Here is a 21,026-nt window from a genome sequence, read left to right as displayed (position 1 = left end):
TACTGGTAACGATGCTGTCTGGATGCAGAATCAAAGAGTCATGGAGCCAGGGAATCTTCGATCGGATAGGACTCTTGAAGGTCACTTCGACCTAAGGGTCTATGAGTCTCTGTTGTTGTTGGTTTAGTTGCTAAGTCATGTCCGACTCTTTTTCAACCCCATGGATTGAAGCACACCAGACTTCTCTGTCCATGGGATTTCCCAGGCAAGAATACTGAAGTGGGCTACCATTTCCTTCCCAGGGGACCTTCCCAACCCAGGGGTTGAACTCGCATCTCCTGCATTGGCAAGCAAATTCTTTACCACTAAGCCACCAGGGAAGCCCCATGAGTCTTTGATTCTACTTCAAAGAGAGAACATGGGACTCAATCTACACCTTCCTGAGTCTTCTTTGCTCAGCCCCTGCTCCCCTCTCCTTGGTGCCCCTTCCCTTCCTTCCAGGTCACACCTTTAGATTTCCTTTCTTCCCAAAACCCGTTTCCCTGTAGTCAGAGATTTGTCCCTATCAGTCTCTCCTGGGGAGTTCTCCAAACTGGACACTGTTCATTATTCCAAAACAATCAGAAGAATGTACATGAAATATACAATAATACCTCTAAAACACATGTGGAACATGTTCCTTAGTTAATTTACAGTTTTAAACAACTAAAGAGTTGTTGCCCCAAATTAACAGAATCAAGAAGAGATATTTTTCAATGATTTGAGTAGTTTTTAAAGTTTGATTTTATTTTTCCCCTCTGCTTCTGAGACTAAGTAATAGCCATGGATTTTTAAACTGCCATTCACCGTAGAGAAATTACAAACACCAGAAAAATATTTTCAAGGTTTGGGCTCACAGGTCAGATCACCCTGGCCCGTGTATGTAGTATTTAGGTGTCATAACTGAGCACCGAAGAATTGATGCTTTTGAACTGTGGTGCTGGAGAAGACTCTTGAGAGTCCCTTGGACTGCAAGGAGATCCAACCAGTCCATTCTAAAGGAGATCAATCCTGGGTGTTCACTGGAAGGACTGATGCTAAAGCTGAAACTCCAATACTTTGGCCACCTCATGCAACGAGTTGACTCACTGGAAAAGACTCTGATGCTTGGAAAGTTTGGGGGCGGAAGGAGAAGGGGACGACAGAGAATGAGATGGCTGGATGGCATCACCGACTCTGTGGACATGATTTTGAGTGAGCTCCGGGAGTTGGTGATGGACAGGGAGGCCTGGCGTGCTGTGATTCATGGGGTCGCAAAGAGTCGGACACGACTGAGCGACTGAACTGAACTCATCTTAAGAAACTCCCCAGTGTGCTAGAGATATTTTTTTTTTCCTAGATAGAAAAATATGTTACAACATTATTGTAAGTGAGCAGTTAGAGGATTTTTAAATATTTTTAAAATGAATTCTCAAAGTAAGAACTTCCATTCTGGGATATCTCATTCCTTCCCTGGTGGTTCAGATAGTAAAGAACCTGTCTGCCAATGCAGAAGACCCAGGTTTGATCCCTGGGTTAGGAAGATCCCCTGGAGAAGAAAATGGCAACCCACCCCAGTCTTCTTGCCTGGATAATTCTATGGCAAGAGGAGCCTGGCAGGCCACAGTCCATGGGGTTGCAAAGAGTCAGACAGAACTGAGCAACTATCACTTTCACTTTCATATCTTATTCAGAACAAACTGTTTCCGTCTGAACTGAGATCTTATCAAAGCGCACTTCATTTTAAACCAAGGACATTTACTTCTTTACAGAAAAGCTCCATCTAGTAGGACTTGAAAAGCATTGCAAGACCTGTAATGAAGGTGGTTCAAAGGTCAAGACACCGCCACATTCACTCCTCAGAAAAAAAAAATAGAAAAACTGCCTTTTTTCACTACCCCTCCAATGAAATAAGAAGTATTTCCAAACTCATAAGCACCCAGTTTCACTATTTTCAATCACATCCCCAGTAACATAAGAAGCAGCTTGTCTCTGCGTGGAACCAACCCAAGCGGCAATGACAAAGCCCAGCCCAAGGCCCGACTCCCTGCTCCCCGAGCGTCTCAGCAGAGTCGACAGAAGCCAGGGCCCTGTGCACATGGCGACCTTACCGTCTCCCCACGAGGACCCCGGTTCCCAATGCTCCCCTTCGGTCCTGGATCTCCGGGCTCACCCTAGACATGAGAAACAGGGCTGAGACGCCAGGGCCTGGGATGACTCAAACTGTGGTGTCAGGCCCTGCGCTTGCTCTGGGTGATGTCACTGGTAGGTTGCCGCAAGCTGCTAGCTTCACCTTTTCGATTTTGAGCTTAATGAGTTTTTAACATTGCAGGGCTCGTGCATGAACTCCTGGAAGAGAATCCAGGCAGGCTTCTATGCTTGTTCTTTCCGTCATCACAGCAAGGGGACAGGCTGCCGGGGAGGAGAGAGAGGCGGGCCCAGGAAAGAGGGCAGTGTGGACTCAGCAGTGAAACCCCGAGGCCGCACCCGGGGCAGAGAGGTGAGGCTGAGTCTCCCGGACTCACTGATCTCCCTGAGAAATGCAGCCTCTCACACAAAGGACAGCAGCTCTTCCCGGGGCGTGCGGACTGTCAGCCTGCATCCAGCAAGCTGCTGTTACCCAAAGCCACCAGACTCTGGAGCCCTTAGACCAGCTGCATGTGGCCCATCTGGAGAACACTTGGAGCATCTGGAGGCAGTCCTGGGGGCTGCTGATGTGCTCTGGGCTCCCTGAACCGTCCTCATGAGCCCAGACGCGGAAAGATGCAACAGGCCAGTAGTGGCTGGTGTCCTAGCTACGCAAATACACACCAAATCCACTGCTCACAGCCCATGAACACCCTCGAGGCGGGGATGGTGATCCCCAGCCGCTGTCAGCAGGGGCGGCGGGTGGAAGAAACCAGAGGGGAGGAGAAGGATGCGCACACCAAGCAGCTGGACAGACTGACAGATGAGGGAGCCGGGACGGGGTATTCGGGGAGGGGCGGCCTGGCCTCCAGAAGAAACAAGCGTTGCCTTGTCCAGACAAACCTTTCTTCCCAGGGGCCCGGTTCTGCCGCGTTCTCCAGGAGCACCTGCGGTTCCCCCGCTTCCCTGGAGCAGGAGGAGGGGAGAGAGGCAGTGAGACACCCACCCCTCCAGAGCCAAAGGGTCCGAAACCCACCTCCCGCAGCCCCCACCCTGCCCCTGCATGGAGGGCAGAACTGCAGCTCTCTGCCATTTCCAGCCCTGGAGGCCCCCATGCAGACGTGCATGGAGAGGGCCTACGCCACCCTAAAATATGAGCATGACCTCGTTTCACAGGTGTGCACACAGCCCAGGAATTAGCGTGCACCTCCTAAGTTACCAACAAGGGACGAACACACAGAGGTATATGGCACTCCCTCCTCTCACTTCCCACACCTCCCCACAAGCACCTGATTTCACAGGTGTGGAAACCTATACACACTCAAACATAGAGTGAGAGAATAGATCAGCAAAGGGACACAGCTCTTAAAATGCAGGGCAGCCCACAGAGCCCAGAAATGACCCTGCTGGGCCCAGCAAATCCAGATGGTGATGGCTGTTTGTATTGCTTGCTACTTGAAGAGTTTCACCTCACCTCTGCACCATCAAAAAAGTCTTGACTAATCAGAGCTTAAATACAGGTTAGCAAAAAAACACATAAGCTTTAAAAATAGGTATCTATCAGATTTCAAATTGAGGAAAGACTTCCCAAGCAAATCGCGGTTCTCACGAAGTTCCTGCTGCCCCTGTAAAATACTTCTGGGCATTTACCTAGCCTCGGGTCAGTTCTTCGCCGCTTTATTAGTCATGACTATTTTCTGTAACAAACAGTAGGATGGCTCCCTCAGGATCACAGCAGACCCCAGAGGCACCAAAGTGTGGAGTGTGAGGGTACCCGGGCCTTTCCCAGCTACACCAACGTGCTTCTGCTCATCATCGCTAACAGCTGAGACAGATGCTGACGTCTGCAGTCGTCGCAAGGTTAGGACCATCTTCCACGTCACACTCACGGGTGGGGGGAATTCCTCACACAGGACATCGAACCACAGAAACAATTCCCAGCAGTACGGTGTAATCCGAGCACCTTAGTAGATCCATCTGACTTCCTGAGATCCACCCTGAGACTTCTGCAGAGAGCTCCATCCTTCCTTTGCTCACCACCCACCTGGCCGATGTCCACTGGGACTTAGCCCAGGGAGCCCCAAGAAAACCGGTCTCTCACTTCCTCAGGGCAGACGAGCCAGTTACTATGAGAACTGAGATCTGTGTTGAGAAAGTGTCCCACCATCCACGAAACACGGGCTAGCCACGCTGGCCGTTTAGCAGAAGAGGGGTCAAGACGGACTTACCCGAGGTCCAGGAATGCCCTGTTCACCAATCAGGCCTGGAGGACCAGTGGGACCAGGCGGACCCTGAAGAAGTAAGATGCCCACGTAAGTGCTGCATGGAGGTGACCCGCCACGACCCCCACAGGATCCACACAACGGGAGGTTACTGTGCATGGGAAGGAACGGCACCCTGGCACAGGCCACAGCGTGGATAAACCTCAAACACGTGATGTTAAGTGAAGGAAGCCAGATACAAAAGGCCACCTGGCAAATGCTTCCATTCATATAAAAGGTTCAGAAGATACCAATCCATCAAGACAGAAAGGGAATCAGGAGCTGGGGGCAGGGGCAGGGCGGCATGACTTCTTAACGGGCACAGGGTCGCCTTGAAGGACAATAATCATGTTTTGAAACCTGATAGAGATGCTGCTTGGGCAACGCTGGGAATGCTCTCAGAGCCCCTTCAAAAGATTAAATTTTGTGTTCAATTTTGCAAAACTGACTGTCACCTCAATTAAAAATATATATATATTCAGTAAGACGCAGCTCAGTGGTAAAGAATCTGCCTGCCAACCCAGGAGATGGAAGAAACGTAGGTTTGATCTCTGGGTTGGGAAGATCCCCGGGAGGAGGAAATGGAAATCCACTCTAGTTTTCTTGCCTGGAGAATCCCGTGGACAGAGGAGCCTGGTGGGCCACAGTCCATGGGATCACAAAGAGTCGGACACGACTTAGCTACTAAACAACAACAGCAAGACATCTGGGAACTATCACAGGACACGCAGGCATGCCGGGGTACTGACCTGCGCGCCTCTGGTCCCCTGCTCTCCCACAGGGCCCTGCTGGCCGGGGCCGCCCTGGTTGCCCTTTGAGAGGAAAGAAGAAGCAGAGAGAGGTCAGATGTCTGTGCTCCGGTCACATCTGGAGGAGGGCGCAGGGAACTGTCCCAGCTAGTCCAGCAGTCAGAAGTGACACCGCAGCTCCGGGGAGAGGCACTGGACATGCGGAGCCAACTGTCACTCGGCACCCTTACAGGCGATTGCCCCACTCATCCACCTTTTCCTCAAGACGACTTCATCACATGAAGCTATTTTGGCCCACACCTGTCTCGCAGAGACAGCTGAGACCAGTAAGTGGGAACATCCCCAGAAGGAGATGTCCAGGACACGGCCTCCTGCCTCTTTCCCGTTCCCTCTCCCCCCTCGCCCGTTCCCACGGCCACTTTCATTCTGATAATCATTCTCACTGCATCATCAAGATTTTCCCAAGCCTTTGCAGAAAAGGCTAAATTCAAGGAGATGGTAGGAAAGCTGCTGTTGGAGCCACAAGCCTTGATGACGAAAGAGAGAGTCCCTCTTAATTTCTGGGAGGGACGGGAGGGCCAGCCCCGGGAGCCCCCGGTGAGTTACACGGTGATGACATCAAGGAGGCGGCGACGGAGAGGCTTTACCTTAGCTCCTGCTGGTCCCCTTCGGCCAAAGCCACCCTGGGGAGAAACCATGCAAACGTGAAGGGGAGGCAGGGAGGCTGGAGGAGACTGGGCACCTTCCCACGCCCGCTGGGAGCCAGACACTGTGCCTACCGGCCCACAGGAAACGCTCACGAAGTGACACCTTCCCCACCCCAAGCCGCCCTCCCCGAGGCAAAGCTGTGCTCCCACGCTGCCCTTGTCAATCATCTATATGGAAGATTTGAGAATGACTTCAGACCTGCCAAGCAAAACAAGGAGTCCCCGGGCAACGTGGCCCCAGCCAGTTTCAAGAAAACAGGAATGCCGACCTGGCTATTTTTCTTGCATTTTCCTAACTGGAGGGAGAGGCAGGAGGGCTATTATAATGGAAGGAAGCCCCAGATTCTGCACGCTGCCCCTGCCAACTATAACACAGGCTCGGTTAAGCAACGCATCCCGAGTGCATGTGCGGCGACCTAAAAGCCCGGCTGTCTCGGTTTGGGCTCAAGACTTGGCGGCATCTTCCCCAGTGCTCCAGAAGCGAACCTTGGTTCAAATAAGCGTGGGCGCGCCTGCGAGTACTCCAGTAAGTCCCACCTCGTGATTCCTTCCTCTTTAGTGGAAAGGTTTGGGGTGGGCACCTAGCCTGGATACATCTTTGCGAGGTTAGGAGGTGGAATTCCAGAGCCTGTCATCAGCCAGCCTGCTTCCTCAACCCAAGAAGCACGCCCACTGCCTGCCGTGGACCAGCCCAGTGATACTCTGGGGCCACTGCTCTGCCATGACTCATGGTAGCGGCAGCTCCTCTAGTGAAGACCTGGGCCTCCTTCTAGGGATGAAGTGTGGATGGGAGGGAGAGGCACAGCCAGGCCACGCCTCCACAGGGCAGCAATCTGCTCACTCCTCCCAGAGTCAACCCGCAGTGTGACCAGAGGTGACCTGTGCCTGGGCCGCGTGGGACGGGAGGCAGCCCAGGGGGGGACGCCTTTCATCTCGGCGTGAGTCTCACTTGGGAGCTCCTAATAGAAGCCCCAACTTGACCTCACCGAACTCAAACCCTAAGTTTCTACCCATGCTTAGAAATACAACTGAATTCTCTGCTCATCTTGGAAACAAGCTTTGGCTCTGTCCACAAAGCTGGACTGCACAACAGTGGAGCGTCTCCTCACTGCTCCCCATTGTACAGATCAACAGTATTACTCAAAAATTATACTTGAGACTTGTAAGAGAGCAGTTTTCAAAATTTAAGTTTTCTTCTGAATGTTAAAAGTAAGGTGATGCCCACTGCTTACGGGTAAGAGTCGTTTCTTTTAAAAGCCGCCGTCAGCACACACCCTCGGATGATCCAGCTGCGGATCCCGCAGCGTGTGACTTCCCCGGGGGACACAGCTGAGAGGGCCCCGGTCTCAACCCTGCCCACCACCGTCCCCAGTGAGATGCTGAGCAAACGCCTGGCTCAGGCACCCACCATTGAACTGACTAAGGATTCACAAGCTTCTGGACCATCTTCTTCCAGCTAAGGGGCCCAAGCTCCATGGACCCCCTGGGCCCTGGAAGCATTCAAACAGCTTCCCAACGATCATCCATCCCCCTTTGACCTTAGCAATTCTTCAGCAAGACAGACAAGGCAGTGAGTGGTCTGCAACAGGCATTTCTGAAATGTCTTGGAAAAGCAACTGTGAGAAGCATTTCACTGGAAAACTGGCTCTGATTTCACTACTTGACTTACAGCAGTGGAAGAACAACAAACAATTATCAAACAAAATAAACATACACCCTGTCTGCCTCCCTGCCCCTAATCCCCTCACTCTTTCTGTATTTCTGTTTGGATTTTTTAATTATTCAGCGGGATAAAGCCTGGCCGAATAGTCAAAAGCATCAAAGATATTACTCGTTAAAGTGTCGTCTGGTCTGTTTTGGAGAAGGGCATGGCAACCCACTCCAGCGGGAGATTCTCTCTTGCCTGGAGAATCCCACGGACAGGGGGGCCTGGCAGGCTACAGTTCATGGGGTCCCAAAAAGACGGATAGGACTGAGTAACTTAACACTTCGGTCTGTTTTGGGAGGGGAGGGAAGCAGACTGGGAGTGGGTCAAGAGTGAATGTTAATGACAAAGGGCATGCAGAAGCAGCAACAGGTGGTTTCCAAAATCCCTTAATTCCCCCAATTAAAAGTTGCTCAGTAGCTCTGAGCAGGAAGTCTGGCAGAGTTAAGCAAATAGTTCAAAGCACCCCCAAGCTCCAAGAGACACTCACGCTTTTCCCGGGTTCTCCAGGCCCTCCAGACACCCCATCTCTCCCAGGGAGACCCTGGCGTGGGAAAGAAAACTGATGTAAGATTCTCCACAAAGAAGACTGTGTAACTCAAATTCTGCCCAAGACGCTGGGGGCGGGGGTGCATACAGAGAGGGCTGGTCACCCAGGCCAGGGACGCCTCAGATGCAGGCGCCCTCTGTCCCCCACGAGGCTCTGGCTTGACGTGCACTTTCTGGAAACATCTAGGGGGCACAATCTCCACCCAGAAGAAGCCCCTCTGGGGAGGGGCTGTTTGGGTTCCCCTCGGAGACCCCCTCTCAAGCACGCACGCTGGCTTCCGGGGCTCTCTGCTCCCGGCCTCGACCTCGTGCACCCACAGCCTCACGGCCCCCGTCCACGGCCCCCAGGGCTGGCGATGACCCAGCACGAGGCTAGACCCGGGCCCGCAGCGCAGGGAGGGTCTAGGTGCGAGAGCACTCTACCACGGGGCCGATGTCTCCGGTTTCTCCTTTGGCGCCTCTCTGCTGGCTGTCCTGTCCTGAATTGCCCTGAAAAGACCACAGGTGGGGAATAGGTCACACGTGCACTCTATACGCACAGATGGAAAACCTCTGCTGCGGGGGCCAGGGACCAGGAAAACAGCAGTGACACTTCAGCTGCATCCGTTCAGGTAACGCCCATCCCACCCAACAGAGCTTGCTGTGGGGTCGGCGATCGCTCTGAGCCCCAAACGGGCGGAGGGGTGATGGCTCCTCCTCCCTGTTCCTTCTCCTGGGGAGGACGGTGGCCAGGCTCAGGCTGCCTCATCCTGTTTGGACCCCGAGAGGCTGGTCCAGTGGCGGTCGCTTGCTGACAGGTTTTACAGCCCCAGAAAACAGGAAAAGCTGTGAACGCTTCTCTTTCTCTAACCCAAACTTGAAGTGTCCCGAGACCACACTTTAGGGAAGCTTCTTGGGTCTTAATAGGAGAGGCTTTGCAAAGAATTATCTTGCAGTTAGAGAGCAGAGACATCTCCAGCCACCCCGAAATTCTAAGAAAAGGACAAACCCCATATTTCGCCAGCATGCTTTAAAGCAATTTCAACAGTGAAATCCTTCTCCCCACAGCCCCTGTCCCCAGATTCAAGTCTCGTTTCCGTGAGGAAGAGCTGCTCCCCTTACCGGGTCACCTCTGATCCCGACGTCACCTCTCTCCCCTTTGTCTCCTTTGGGTCCTTTGTCACCCTAAATAAAAACCACGAGCAGAGCCTGAGAATTAGTCTCACATTTTCATCTCACCCTCAGAACTGCATTCGTCCCATCACAAATCTTAAACTGAACAGTGTTCCAGCATTTACCATTTGCCACGAAGGTAAAATGACTTCCAAGCATCTCAGGTAACCCCCAAGTACTTATGGGGACCCGCGCTGTACCAGGCGCTGGGGATTTATTTCAAGAAAACACACTCGGGTCTTGCCCCATGGGACATCCTCTCCAAACAAGAAAAGACAACGTAAGTATGTCGTGACTGACAGGGACCTAGGAGATGCCAAGAACACACCCCAAGAGGAGCTCAGGGAAGGCTGCCCAGAGGAAGTGGTCTTATACGCAAGTAAAAGAAATCATCGTTGAATGAAATGTTTGTCGCTTTTCCAGGACAGCCACACTATAGACATATGCTTACCCTCCTCCCTGGACTCCCTTTCTCTCCAGAAGTGCCGGGCAGTCCTTTGTCGCCCTGCCAAAGACAACAATAAAATGTCACTCCTGGCGCAATGTCTGCCATAGACTGATGGATTAGTCACCTGCATCTTCAGGCCCAAGAGCAGTTTGGACTTAAGAGTGGAAACTCACTTACATCTTCACCATTAAGACCGTCTAGTCCAATCTCTCCTAATTCACCCTGTCAGGGGACAAGACGCATGAGTGAGTGCAAAATCTGGCAGAAAACCGGGAAAGTTTTAAACATACAAAGAAAACCAGGCTGAAGTACCTTCTCTCCCGGGAATCCACGAGAGCCCTGGAAGGGAAGGGAAGAAGGAATGTGAGCTCCTTCCTGGAGGCTGGAGAGGGTAGGCCAGAGTAGGCTAAGGGCTGACCCCTCCCCGTTCCGAACATGAAGGGCGGAGTCTAAAAATTCACTGTTAGAGATTCATCTGTTCGGATAGCTTTCTCTTCATCACAAGGGGATCATAGGCTAACCTGCCTGGACCTGAGCACGTGGGTGCTGTTGGCCCCCTGGGATGCAGGGCTGCAGGCCAGGGGCAGGGGCTCCGAGAAGGCCCCTTCATAGCGCTGCAGTGTGGGGCTGGTCCCTTGACATTGGCTCCCAAACTCCAGCAGATGGAGAAGATTCATCCGCCCTTGATCCAAGTATTTCACACGCAGAAACTTCCAGAGCGCAAGTCCTCTCCCCATCTCCACCCCCCATTTTCCTCACTGCCCCCAGGTCTGGGCTCTAAAGACTCTGGGGACCAGTCCGCTCTCTGCCCAGCCCAGGTTCCCTCTGTCCGGTCAGTACATGCTGGTCGCTTCACATTGCCACAGGCAACGTGTCTCTCCAGCCTCAGGTTCCCTCCCCAACACGGCCTGTGCTCCTGAACCCGCCAGGCCCGGGGCCACCTCCATGCAAGGCCACCGGCTGCCCAGCGCTGAGCGGAGAAGCCAGGAGGGCATCCTCCTCCCCCAGGAGGCGCTGGGAGGAGCTGCCTGCTTCTGCACACATGTGGGGCTGCAGGGGTCCCCTCCCCACACTGAGGGGCACCCACATTCTACCTTGACTCCTCTCTGCCCGGGGCAGCCCTGGAAACCTTGAGTGCCGTTCACGCCAGGAGGACCGCGCTCACCCTGTGGGGAGACACAGAGGGGCTCTACAGGTTGGAACTTCTTGTCGTGTGTGTCCACCGAGCAGGCATCCCTGAGGAGGGCTTTGCATTAGGCGGGGCTGATGGGTGAGGTGCCGGGCGGGCCTCCAGCCTCCCTGCACTGGGCCTGGAACCTGCAGATCCCTGCCCCGGAGGGAGACAGTCTGGGGCAGTCAGCAGCACAGGGCACCTCCTGGTAGGTAGAGGACAAGCAGGCCTTGGGGTACTGCGTCTGGTGAGGACTGGGCCCCGCGGGGACCCTCAGGCTGGCTGCTCCTCAGTGTGGTCCCTGGTTTCAGCTCTCCAGTGAGGTCCAGGCCCAGCGCTGACACCCAGCTCTGCTGATGGGACCTTTGTGGCTTCCAGTCCTTCCAGACCTTTGTCCTTCCTGGGAGGACCTTCCAGCCCTCCCACTAGGGCTCTCTATCCCCACCAGGACCTCTCTATCCCCATCCCAGGACCTCTCTACCCCCAGGAGCTCTCTATCTCCATCCCAAGGCTGGGCCTTGTCAGTTCTCAAAAACCTCTCAAGTCACTTCTGGGTCAGCTTCTGCTTCCCAAAGGCCCTGCTGCAGATTCCACCCACCCCAACTGGACGCCTTGGCTCCTGATAACCCAACCGCCCTCGGGGAGACTCCTCTCAAAGGGTATCACCCCTAAAATCCTGCCGAGGTTTCCCGTGCACCCCACTCCAGCCCCCTCGCCTCTAGGCTGGGTATCTGAATTTGGTAGATGCTGGGTTCAGCATCCCCGGTGGCCCTCTGTCTCCGAAGCCACTCCGCCCCACTTCTGAGACCCACACTTCATACCCGCACGCATCAGACCAGTTCTCATAGTGCAGAAATCTGAGTCGAGTTGTTAAGACAGTTAGAAATTAATGTTTCCCCAGTGGAAAAGAATGGAAATGAAACAGATGAGGAACTCCACAATTCAGTCCCAACATGTAAGGAACAAGAAGGGAAGAAAAACTTAAGGAATAAAGCAACGTTGACTTACAGGGCCGCCTTCATCACCAGGATAACCTCGGTAGCCATCCTCCCCAGGAATGCCCTAGAACAAAGTCATCAGTTCCTTTGTTAAGCGCTGTGGCTTTCTCTGTTTCCTACTTAAGCATCTCCCCGATCTTCCCCGCGCAGTGGAGCCGTGTGTTAGGTGCCCCTTGAACGCGACATCTTTCCACACGTTATTTCAGTGCGATTATTCTCTCGGGATCTTTGAGGCTGTTGATCTACCAAGAAATACTGCGTGTTTCCTGTAACTTAGAAGCAAATGCAAAGAATCGTTGCTGACCATCGTGGTGAGGCTGCCAGTCAGTGATGCCACTATTCTCAACATGGTTTTATAAAATAAAGAAACAATGCAGACCCGAACCCGATGGGAAGGGAGGCAGGAGCAGACACAGGGAAGGGTCTGCCCCTCAGACCCCATGTCCTATCGCACAGCTATTCCTGCCCCTTCCTCTCCATCTCCCCGCCGTGACAGTGAGAAATCTCTCAGCCAGAGCAGTGCCAGCTCTGAAGCCAGTCTCAGGTGAAAAAGAGGGTAGAGCCACCTACCTTTGGCCCGATGCTGCCTATGGGCCCTCGGTCTCCTCTTTGTCCAGAGCATTTGCAGGGAATCCCACAGCAGGCTTTCTCGGCGATGTTGTCCTACCGAGACAAAAGGCAAAGTTCAACCCTCAGTAAATGCCTAGGAAAAAAGCATTAAGTGTGCCGTCTGAGGAATGTGGCATTCACAGCAAGAGATGACATCACTCCCCGTGGCATTTCCTTGAAGACTTAGCCATCAGCAGACTACGGTATGTCACACAGAGTCTGAAGAACCACCAAAGATAATACATCCTATTCATAAAGTCACCTAAGGCTGGGCCTTACTTCTAAAGTTTCCAGCACAGATATTCAAGCTAAAGTTGCTAAGCATAACATAGATGTTTTTAAGCTGCAAAAAGCAAAGCCTAACAAACTCTTGCAGACGGCCAGGATGGAAGGGGGTTTTAGAGCAGACCATACGTCTTTCCCCAAGCCCTGGGCAGAGTCACAGAACAGGGTACCCACCTAGAGAGAAGGCCTGGGAGTGGCCATGGGTCGGGTCCCTGCCTGAGCCACAAGCACCCCACCTCTGGTCACCAAGGCCTCCAACATCCATCAGACACCCTGGACACAACCTCCCAGCCCAGCCCCTGGCCTCATGTGGGAAAGCACACACCCAAGATACATTTCCACCTGCTGAACTCATGAGGGTCAATGCATTTGCTTGCAGTGAATTTCCTAGAATTTTCATGCTCTTCCAAGTCCCAAATTTGTCTACTAACCTCCTTCTACTCAAAAAAAAAAAAAAAAAAATCCTAATCCCAGTCCTAGGAAGAAGGCGGCAGGAGGGAAAGAATGGGCAGTCACTGAATTCCGCAGTTCACTGCGGCCTCTGCCAAAGTCTCTGAGTTGAGCACTCAGGCCAACATCCCAAAGCCCCCAGGCTCACCCCTAAGCCAGGAGTTAAACCCACCAGCTGAGAGGTTGAACTCAGGGGGATTAGGAAGCCTACTGTCTGTCCTCATTTGCAGCAAAGGAAACTAGAAGAGAAGGCAACAGAAGCCCCCTTCCACACAGAGATGACCTTTCTTTTCCTCCCTACTCTCGTTTTCCCTGTTTCAGCTTGGAGAAGGTCTATCTCAATGCTATCTCTTCTCAGCCATCTTATAAAGGGAAGAACGTCTCGTTAAAGAAGCAGAGGCCACTATGAGGCAACAGCCACCTGGACACCCATTTCCCAGGCGGCCGTCTTTCCAGTCCTCAGAGAGCTCGCTTCCCAGGACTCATTTGATGGCAACAAAGCAGGTCCCTAGTGAATCAGATGAGTTAAACTGCCCAGCCAAGAGTCTCTCCTCCATTTGCCTGGTGATAACGGACTGTACGATCCTGAGATGCTCCAGTTTGCGGCGTCTAGACCAGCACGCACACAGACACAGAAAACACTCACAAGCTGCTCGGCCAGCTCGTAGTCGAGGTCCAGCAAGTTCAGTCTCAGGGGCCGGTTGTACGTGAATCCTCGCCCGAACTCCAGCTGCATGAGCTGCTCCAAGTTGGCGACACGCTCGAGGCCCACCAAGATCAGAGCTCGGACACCTGCAGGGACAGGTCCACTTAAGACTGCTCACCTGGGCATTCAAGAAACTCAGAGCTTTCCTCCCACCTCTATTTTTTACTTCAGTATAAAAATTTGGCTTTGTAGTGACGTGGATGAACCTAGAGCCTGTTACACAGAGGGAAGTAAATCACAAAGAGTAAGACACATATCACATATTAACACACATATATGGAAACCAGAAAAATGGCCCGATGAAGCTATTCACAGAGAAGGAATGGAGACATACGGACATAGAGAATGGACTTAGAAACACGGCAAGGCAAGGAAAGGGCGTGACGAATTGGCTGATACACATGTACTATCACGTGTAAAACAGACATCAGTAACTGGCAGGAAGCCGCTGTATAACACAGGGGGTCCTGCCTGGCGTGCTGTGATGACCTAAAAGGGTGGATGCGGAGGGAAAGGGAGGTTCAAGAGGGAGGGGACATATATAACCATGACTGATCGCGTGGTGCTGTACAGCAGAAACCTATACAACACTGTAAAACCAGTATCCTCCAGCTAAAAATAATAAAGAAAAGTTGACCTTTAACTGAGACACATGTAATCACACTATTAGCTGTTCTGCAGAGTTGAAATACTTGAACTCTGGCCTCCTCTGAGCAATTGTTCCCAAGATGTCAAAAAGTACACTGATGGATGCAACCCTAGGAAACGACACTGTCGTGTATGACATACATAAATCCTCAAGTTCCGGTCCTACCCAACACAGACGTGCCGTGGGAAGAACTGAAATCCCACCCCTGCAAAATCAGACGACAAGAGCTTCTTCTCTATTACTCTGGAGAAGCAAGCTAATAAGCTGGACATTCCTGACCTAAGTCATGTTTCCATAAATTCTTCTTAAACCTCTGATGTTAGCACTTACTTTTTCGATCGTTAGTGCTATCAAATTCCAAAGCAAATGATCAAATAGTACATCTGGTAACAGGTACCACTGCAAACCAGTCACAATAAATTTGGGAAGTATGCTTTCATTATTTTATGCTAACTTTTCTTACCATTATACTATTTTTGAGCTGTGATAACTGCAAACCAAAAACATGGTAGTTTCTAATTTATACGACACAGCCAAATGAATCAAAACTTCATGTTATTTCACAAAAGCATCAAGCTTTCTAAATGCTGTACCACATGAATGAGCCCGGACACCATGGGGTCTGTGTCAGGACTTGGTCTATGTAAGTGAGGGGTACTTGCTGGTTCACTCATGGCCTCAGGCAGGTGAAAGAGGCCCAAGATGCGGGACAGAGGTGTCCCGCAGGACAAGCTGCTGCCCCGGAGGGTCTGTCAGCGAACTTGTTTCTCTCCACCACAGCAGTGGCCCTGCCTCCCATTTAGAAATCCCCAGAACCCACCTTCTTGTCGGAGTTCCTCTGATGCTCTTTGCACATCAGCCAGATCCCCATCCACTCCGTCCGTAAAATGAATGACCACCTGAAGATAAAAGATGTATGAAAACCCAGCTGAAATAACAAAGAAACATCACAGACCCTTGCAAGGAACATGAGCCAGTTCAAATCCTTCACCTCACGTGGGGGGCCAAGTTCCCCTATCCATAGTTCCTTGATACTGTGCAATAAATGGGGTATAAAATAAATGGGTATGTTGCAGGGCTTGATTTATTAGAAAGCACAGCAACAATGGCAATAAACGTTTCATCTGTGTGTGTGTGTGTGTGTGCACGGCCCTGGGGAACTGGGGTGTGTGTGTGTGTGTGTACAAACACAGAGGAGAGATAAAATTATATACAAATAGAGAACAGAACCGAATTTAAAGGGCGGCACTGTGATTAAACGTCCATTAGTCACAAATTCAACTCATTCAAGCTTAATTACTGATTTCCAAGTTTTTTTTTCTTTTAGAGCTTTAGTAAAACAAAGATATTTCATTTCAGCTCAGTTGATGATAAGGGACTCTTAAACACAGGCACCACCAACCCCACCAAACATGAAGAACATCCACAGAAGAACAGTTTGGGGAGGGAGGTTTTGGGGCATCAGGGTATGACCCTTGCCCAGTAAAACCCAGAGATGACACAGGAAGTAGAAACGAGGCGGCCGCCCTGACCTTCACGTTGTCCGGCGAGGCCTGCCGGAACTTGTTCTGGTAGAGCTTCAGTGTGTCCGCGGTGAGGACGTAGGGGTGCTGGGCACGCATGTTCTGGAACTTCTCAAACAGCTCCGACTGGTACTCAGCAAAGTCAAAGGCCTCGACGGGGCCCGAGGGCGTGAGGGCCACCACGGACACCCGCACGGTGGGCAGCTGGCTGCCGCTGCAGCTGAGTTTCTGCATCTGACTGATTCTCCTCAGGATGGCGTCCACCTTGGACTCGAGACCCTTCTGAGCCACAAAGACATTCTGATCTCTTGAACCATCGAAGCCCAGAATCACATCCAAGTTACAGGCTATAAAGGGAGAAGCAGGCCATGAGCTCAAAGTCAAGCTGCTGAGACACTTTCACCACACAGGCACAGCCGGGGACGTGGAGCGGGAACACGCTCACTCAAGAGCAAGATGAGATCATCTGTGTACAAGTTCTGAGAAGCAGTTGGATCTGCCTCTCTCGCTGGGAAAATGCACACTGACTCTTAGGAACCAAAACTGCTGGCATTTTAGTCTGTTGGCTTTGGGGACTTAATCAGCTCTAGCACAGAATACAGCCAGTATCCAAATGCATCCCAAGTGTCTGCTTTAGATTAAACACACTTGAGAATTCAAACACTCTGATCTCAAATAATCTAAGGAACCTACAAATTGAAATAGATATCAATCAGTCTGAATTATTTAGGTAAATTATTTAGGGGATTAGACAGGAGGGGTAAATCTGGTAAGAGCAAGAAAAGACAGACATCCACTCCTATCCAGGAAACACATCCTATCACAGAGGCAGGTGACAGCCAGGACCCAACCACGTGAATGTAAGTCGGTCCCAGAAGCAGCAGATGCTGCAGGAGACCCAAGGCCAGTGCTGGGCATCTGGGCAAGCAGATAACTTGCCAGCATTGAAAAGACAGGATTGAATATATGCACCTAAATGACGTTACCTTTGGAAACATCAGTCACTCCTGGACACAAGGTCTCATGCATCGCATCGTGCAGAGTTTCCAAAACCTGCTCGCTCAGTTCTGACAGCTCCTGGACGTTCCCCACCCGGAAGGCCGTGGCGCTGTTAGAGGCTATCTTCCCAACCTCCTCCGAGTCAATGTTCCTTACGCCCACCGCGAACACCTTGACGCCTCTCTGCGTGAGCGCCATGCTCGCCTCCTGAGCGTCCTCCACCGACTTGCCTCCCGTGATCACAAAGGCGATCTGCGGGACCCTCTGGTCCAAGCGGCTGCCCGCCTCAGGCACAAAGTGATTCAGCCGCAAGTGCTCCAGGCCCACCTTGGTGTTCGCGTGCCTCCCCCCTTTGTAGACCACCTTGTTTATGGCATCGATAATCTGCTGCTTGGTGGGGAAGTCCCTCAGGAAGAACTCGTCGGTGGGGTCAGAGTTGTACTGGACCAGCCCCACCTGGATGGAGTCGCCACCTTCATACACCGTGTCCACAATTTCTGACACAAAACGCAGCACTTCCTGGAAACTGTCTCTCCGGAAATTGATGGAACCGTCCAGCAGGAACACGATGTCGGCTTTCTTCTTCTCTAAAGGTGATGACAATGAGAAAAGGGGAAATTCAATTTCCATACCCAGAACAAAATCACCAAGCAGAAAATGATTAAAATAAGGCCTTCCTGTCATTCATTCAGAGTGAACACCTTGGCTCTAGTCCATGACTCACAGCCCTCAAACCATCATGCCCAAAACAAGAAGAAAAATGATAAATCATCTAAATGAATGGAAAGGAGATGTGAGAACTCAGCAGATCCCCAGTTATCCCATGCAAAATGTGGTTATGCCATGGATTCATCAGTCCATGGTATCAGTTGTTTTAGGAAATGCCACTGAATTCTTTAGTGTCTGGCATGAGGGGGGACGTGTCCTAGAGGCAAGGCGAGGGAAGGCTGGAGAAAGACTGGAAAACAGGAAGCAGACTGCATGCACCTTTGGAAGACTGCTGGACAGCATGCCAAAGGCTTTGTTGGAGAAAATTTCCCAATCATAACCAAGCAGTTGAGAATAGAGTTGAGAGAAGGGAGATCCAGGGCAGCGTGGGATGTTCCACCACCAGCACAGAAGGAGGATATGAAAGAGCCAAGTGGAATGCGATGCCTCACGGAAAAGCAGCCCTAATCACTTTCTCCAGATGTCTGCGTGGCCATCACCTGCGGAGGAGCTAAGAAAGGCATGGGTTGGTGGAGGAATTCAACTTGCTCTTGGCAGCACCCAAGATCAAATCCAGGAGGATGAGGTCAAAGCTATAGGTGGACAGCTCTCAATTCCCCCAGGGAGGTGCTTTCAGTCCAAGGAGGGAGGGTTGCCTCTGTCCCACCTAGGACAGAGGCTGTGTTTCAGTCATGTTTGGAGGGGCATGGACTGAACAACTTCAATGGTGCGATTTTATTCCGAGAGCCAATGAGTCTGTGGCCAACCCTCGATGCACTATTTCAGAACATCTCAAAAGGGCTACAGTTAGTCTCATGGAAACTCATGGAAGAAGCAATGACATTTTGCTTTCTGAAATGGTTCCTTCTATTCCTCCTACAATTTCAACTGAATTATTCTTCTTGTATTTAATTTCTAGGGACTTCCCAGGTGGCTCAGTGGTAAAGAATAAACTTGCCAATGCAGAAGACTTGGGTTCGATCCCTGGGTGGGGATCCCTAGGAGAAGAAAATGGCAACATACTCCAGTATTCTTGCCTGGGAAATCCCATGGACAGAGGACCCTGGCGGGCCACAGTCCATGGGGTCACAAAGACTCAAGCATGACTTAGCAACTAAAAAGCATTTAATTTCTAACAGTATCACAGCCACAAATCTTAGAGAAGGAAATCATTAAAATGAATGCTAATTGCTTTTTTTTCAATTAAAAAATAGTTGGTGTTCCCTCAGAATGGCCATCATTAAAAAAAATCTACAAACAATAAATGCTAGAGAGGGTGTGGAGAAAAAGGAACCCTCTTGCATGGTTGGTGGGAATGTAAATTACTGCACCCCACCGTGGAGAAGAGTTTGGAGATTCCTTACAAAACTAGGAATAAAACTACTATACGACCCAGTAATCCCACTACTGGGCATATACCCTGAGAAAACCGTAATTGAAAAGGACACACGTAACCCCAGTGTTCACCACAGCATGATTTACAACAGCCAGGACATGGAAGCAACCTGGATGTCCAATGACAGATGAGTGGATAAAGAAGATGTGGTCTGTACGTACAATGGAGTATTACGCAGCCATAGAAAGGAACATGTCTGAGCCAGTTCTAATGAGGTGGATGAACCTACAGCCCATTATACACAGTGAAGTATGTATATACAATGGAATATTACTCAGCCACAGAAAGGAACATGTCTGAGCCAGTTCTAATGAGATGGATGAACCTACAGCCTACTATACACAGTGAAGTAAGCCAGAAAGTGAAAAATAAATATCGTATACTAAGGCATATACGTGGAATCTAGAAAGATGGTCCTGATGGACCCATCTGCAGGGCAGCGATGGAGACGCACACAGAGAACAGGCTTGTGGACGCAGTGAGGGAAGGAGGGGGTGGGGTGAACTGGGAGAGCAGCCCTGAAGCACACACGGCACCGCGCGTAAAATCGCCAGTGGGAATTCGCTGTGTGACGCAGGGAGCTCAACCCGGGGCTCTGTGACACCCCAGAGGGGTGGGACGGGGGGGCAGTGGGAGGGAGGTTCAAGAAGGAGGGGCCGCATGTATACCTATGGCTGATTCATGTCGATGTGTGGCAAAAACCAACACAATATTATAAAGCAATTATCCTTCAATTAAAACTAAATAAAAATAAAATAATAACCACTTTGTAGTCCCAGGGCCCACAGCACATACCTGGCCTTGAGGGAGAGGGCGTGTCCACTCCCGGAGGTGCAGGGGTGACCCCGGAGGACCCAAAGGAATTCATGATCCTTTCTTCTATGTTGGGGAGGTCTCTGAACTCCCGCACTGTGAAGACGAGCCTGGGATCGCTGGTGATGGTCTGCAGCTCTGTTCTGTCAATGTTTCGGTCTCCAACCCCTAAGCTCGCAATTCCCGCAGACTTTATCACCTGGGAATACCTGGAAATATCATCCTGGGATTTTCCACCCAGAAACAGAACCAGGTGTTGGGGCACTCCATCTTCTATCCGGCTCCCGGCAGACTTGACAAAGTAATTCCTTGCCACGAATTCCAGAGCCTTGCCAGTGTTGAGAGGAGACCCTCCTCTGAACCTCAGGCGACGTATGGCGTCCAGCACGCTGGCCTGGGATTTATAGGTCTTTAGTTGAAATTCTGGGAAGACGTCATTGCTGAACTGCAGGACCCCAATTCTCACTTTGTTGGGACCGACGTTGAGTCTCCGCACGATCCTGATAACAAAGTCCCGGATGTGTGCGATGCCATCCGGCTTCACGCCGTCAGAGCTGTCGACGAGGAAGACGATGTCCGCAGCATCGCTCTCCACAGCTGTGGGTGAGAGGGAGAAGGAACACTCAGCACAGGACTGGCGCGCATCTGGTTTCTTCTCTGAGCTTCGTGCTCCATCACACATCGTGCTAATTAACGTGAAAACCACCAGCCAATGCGCGTGTGTTTGTCTCTCAGGTTTTCTAATCAATCGTTACAAATTGGGCCTTTTGCATCAAAACAAGTTCTGCTTCTTGAAATACTGTTAGTTCTCCAAAACTTCCCCTTTCTAAGTTCAATGGTGGCTTTTCAGTCTGGGCTACAACTTCTTTCAAAATCAACAGTGCTTAGAAACAAATCCTGGGTGACCTTAATGAATCATGACCTGTTACTACCAGCAGAGACTGAGATCACCCAGACCAACATCCCTTATTATTACGCAAGAAAAGAGAGACAGCTGAGGGCAAAGGCCACCACTCAGCTAGTGACAGCCGGGAGAGTCCCAGCTCGCTCCCAGGGCGTTTGA

The 21,026-nt window shown here is 51.2% G+C and overlaps 1 protein-coding gene across 2 annotated transcripts in view; it reads right to left on the bottom strand.

Moving 5' to 3' along the window:
• Positions 1 to 21,026, bottom strand: part of COL6A3 (collagen type VI alpha 3 chain) — an 89,992-nt gene that overhangs the window by 26,884 nt on the left and 42,082 nt on the right. For both annotated transcript variants that reach the window (XM_055404098.2, XM_088835094.1), the window contains exons 9-27: positions 19,946 to 20,560; positions 17,034 to 17,633; positions 16,057 to 16,394; positions 15,345 to 15,423; positions 13,816 to 13,961; positions 12,396 to 12,488; positions 11,836 to 11,889; positions 10,751 to 10,822; positions 9,969 to 9,995; positions 9,834 to 9,878; positions 9,660 to 9,713; positions 9,158 to 9,220; positions 8,480 to 8,545; positions 7,998 to 8,051; positions 5,743 to 5,778; positions 5,096 to 5,158; positions 4,314 to 4,376; positions 2,989 to 3,051; positions 2,070 to 2,132 (exon numbers count right to left, since the gene is read on the bottom strand). In XM_055404098.2, the coding sequence (XP_055260073.2) occupies positions 2,070 to 2,132; positions 2,989 to 3,051; positions 4,314 to 4,376; positions 5,096 to 5,158; positions 5,743 to 5,778; positions 7,998 to 8,051; positions 8,480 to 8,545; positions 9,158 to 9,220; positions 9,660 to 9,713; positions 9,834 to 9,878; positions 9,969 to 9,995; positions 10,751 to 10,822; positions 11,836 to 11,889; positions 12,396 to 12,488; positions 13,816 to 13,961; positions 15,345 to 15,423; positions 16,057 to 16,394; positions 17,034 to 17,633; positions 19,946 to 20,560 (2,594 nt within the window). The remainder of the gene's footprint in view (positions 1 to 2,069; positions 2,133 to 2,988; positions 3,052 to 4,313; positions 4,377 to 5,095; positions 5,159 to 5,742; positions 5,779 to 7,997; positions 8,052 to 8,479; positions 8,546 to 9,157; positions 9,221 to 9,659; positions 9,714 to 9,833; positions 9,879 to 9,968; positions 9,996 to 10,750; positions 10,823 to 11,835; positions 11,890 to 12,395; positions 12,489 to 13,815; positions 13,962 to 15,344; positions 15,424 to 16,056; positions 16,395 to 17,033; positions 17,634 to 19,945; positions 20,561 to 21,026) is intronic.

Source organism: Moschus berezovskii, chromosome 4, assembly GCF_049115385.1.
Source record: "Moschus berezovskii isolate FMDL1 chromosome 4, NW_MosBer_1.0, whole genome shotgun sequence".
NCBI classification, from domain to species: domain Eukaryota; kingdom Metazoa; phylum Chordata; class Mammalia; order Artiodactyla; family Moschidae; genus Moschus; species Moschus berezovskii.
This window is presented reverse-complemented; position numbering and strand designations above follow the sequence as displayed.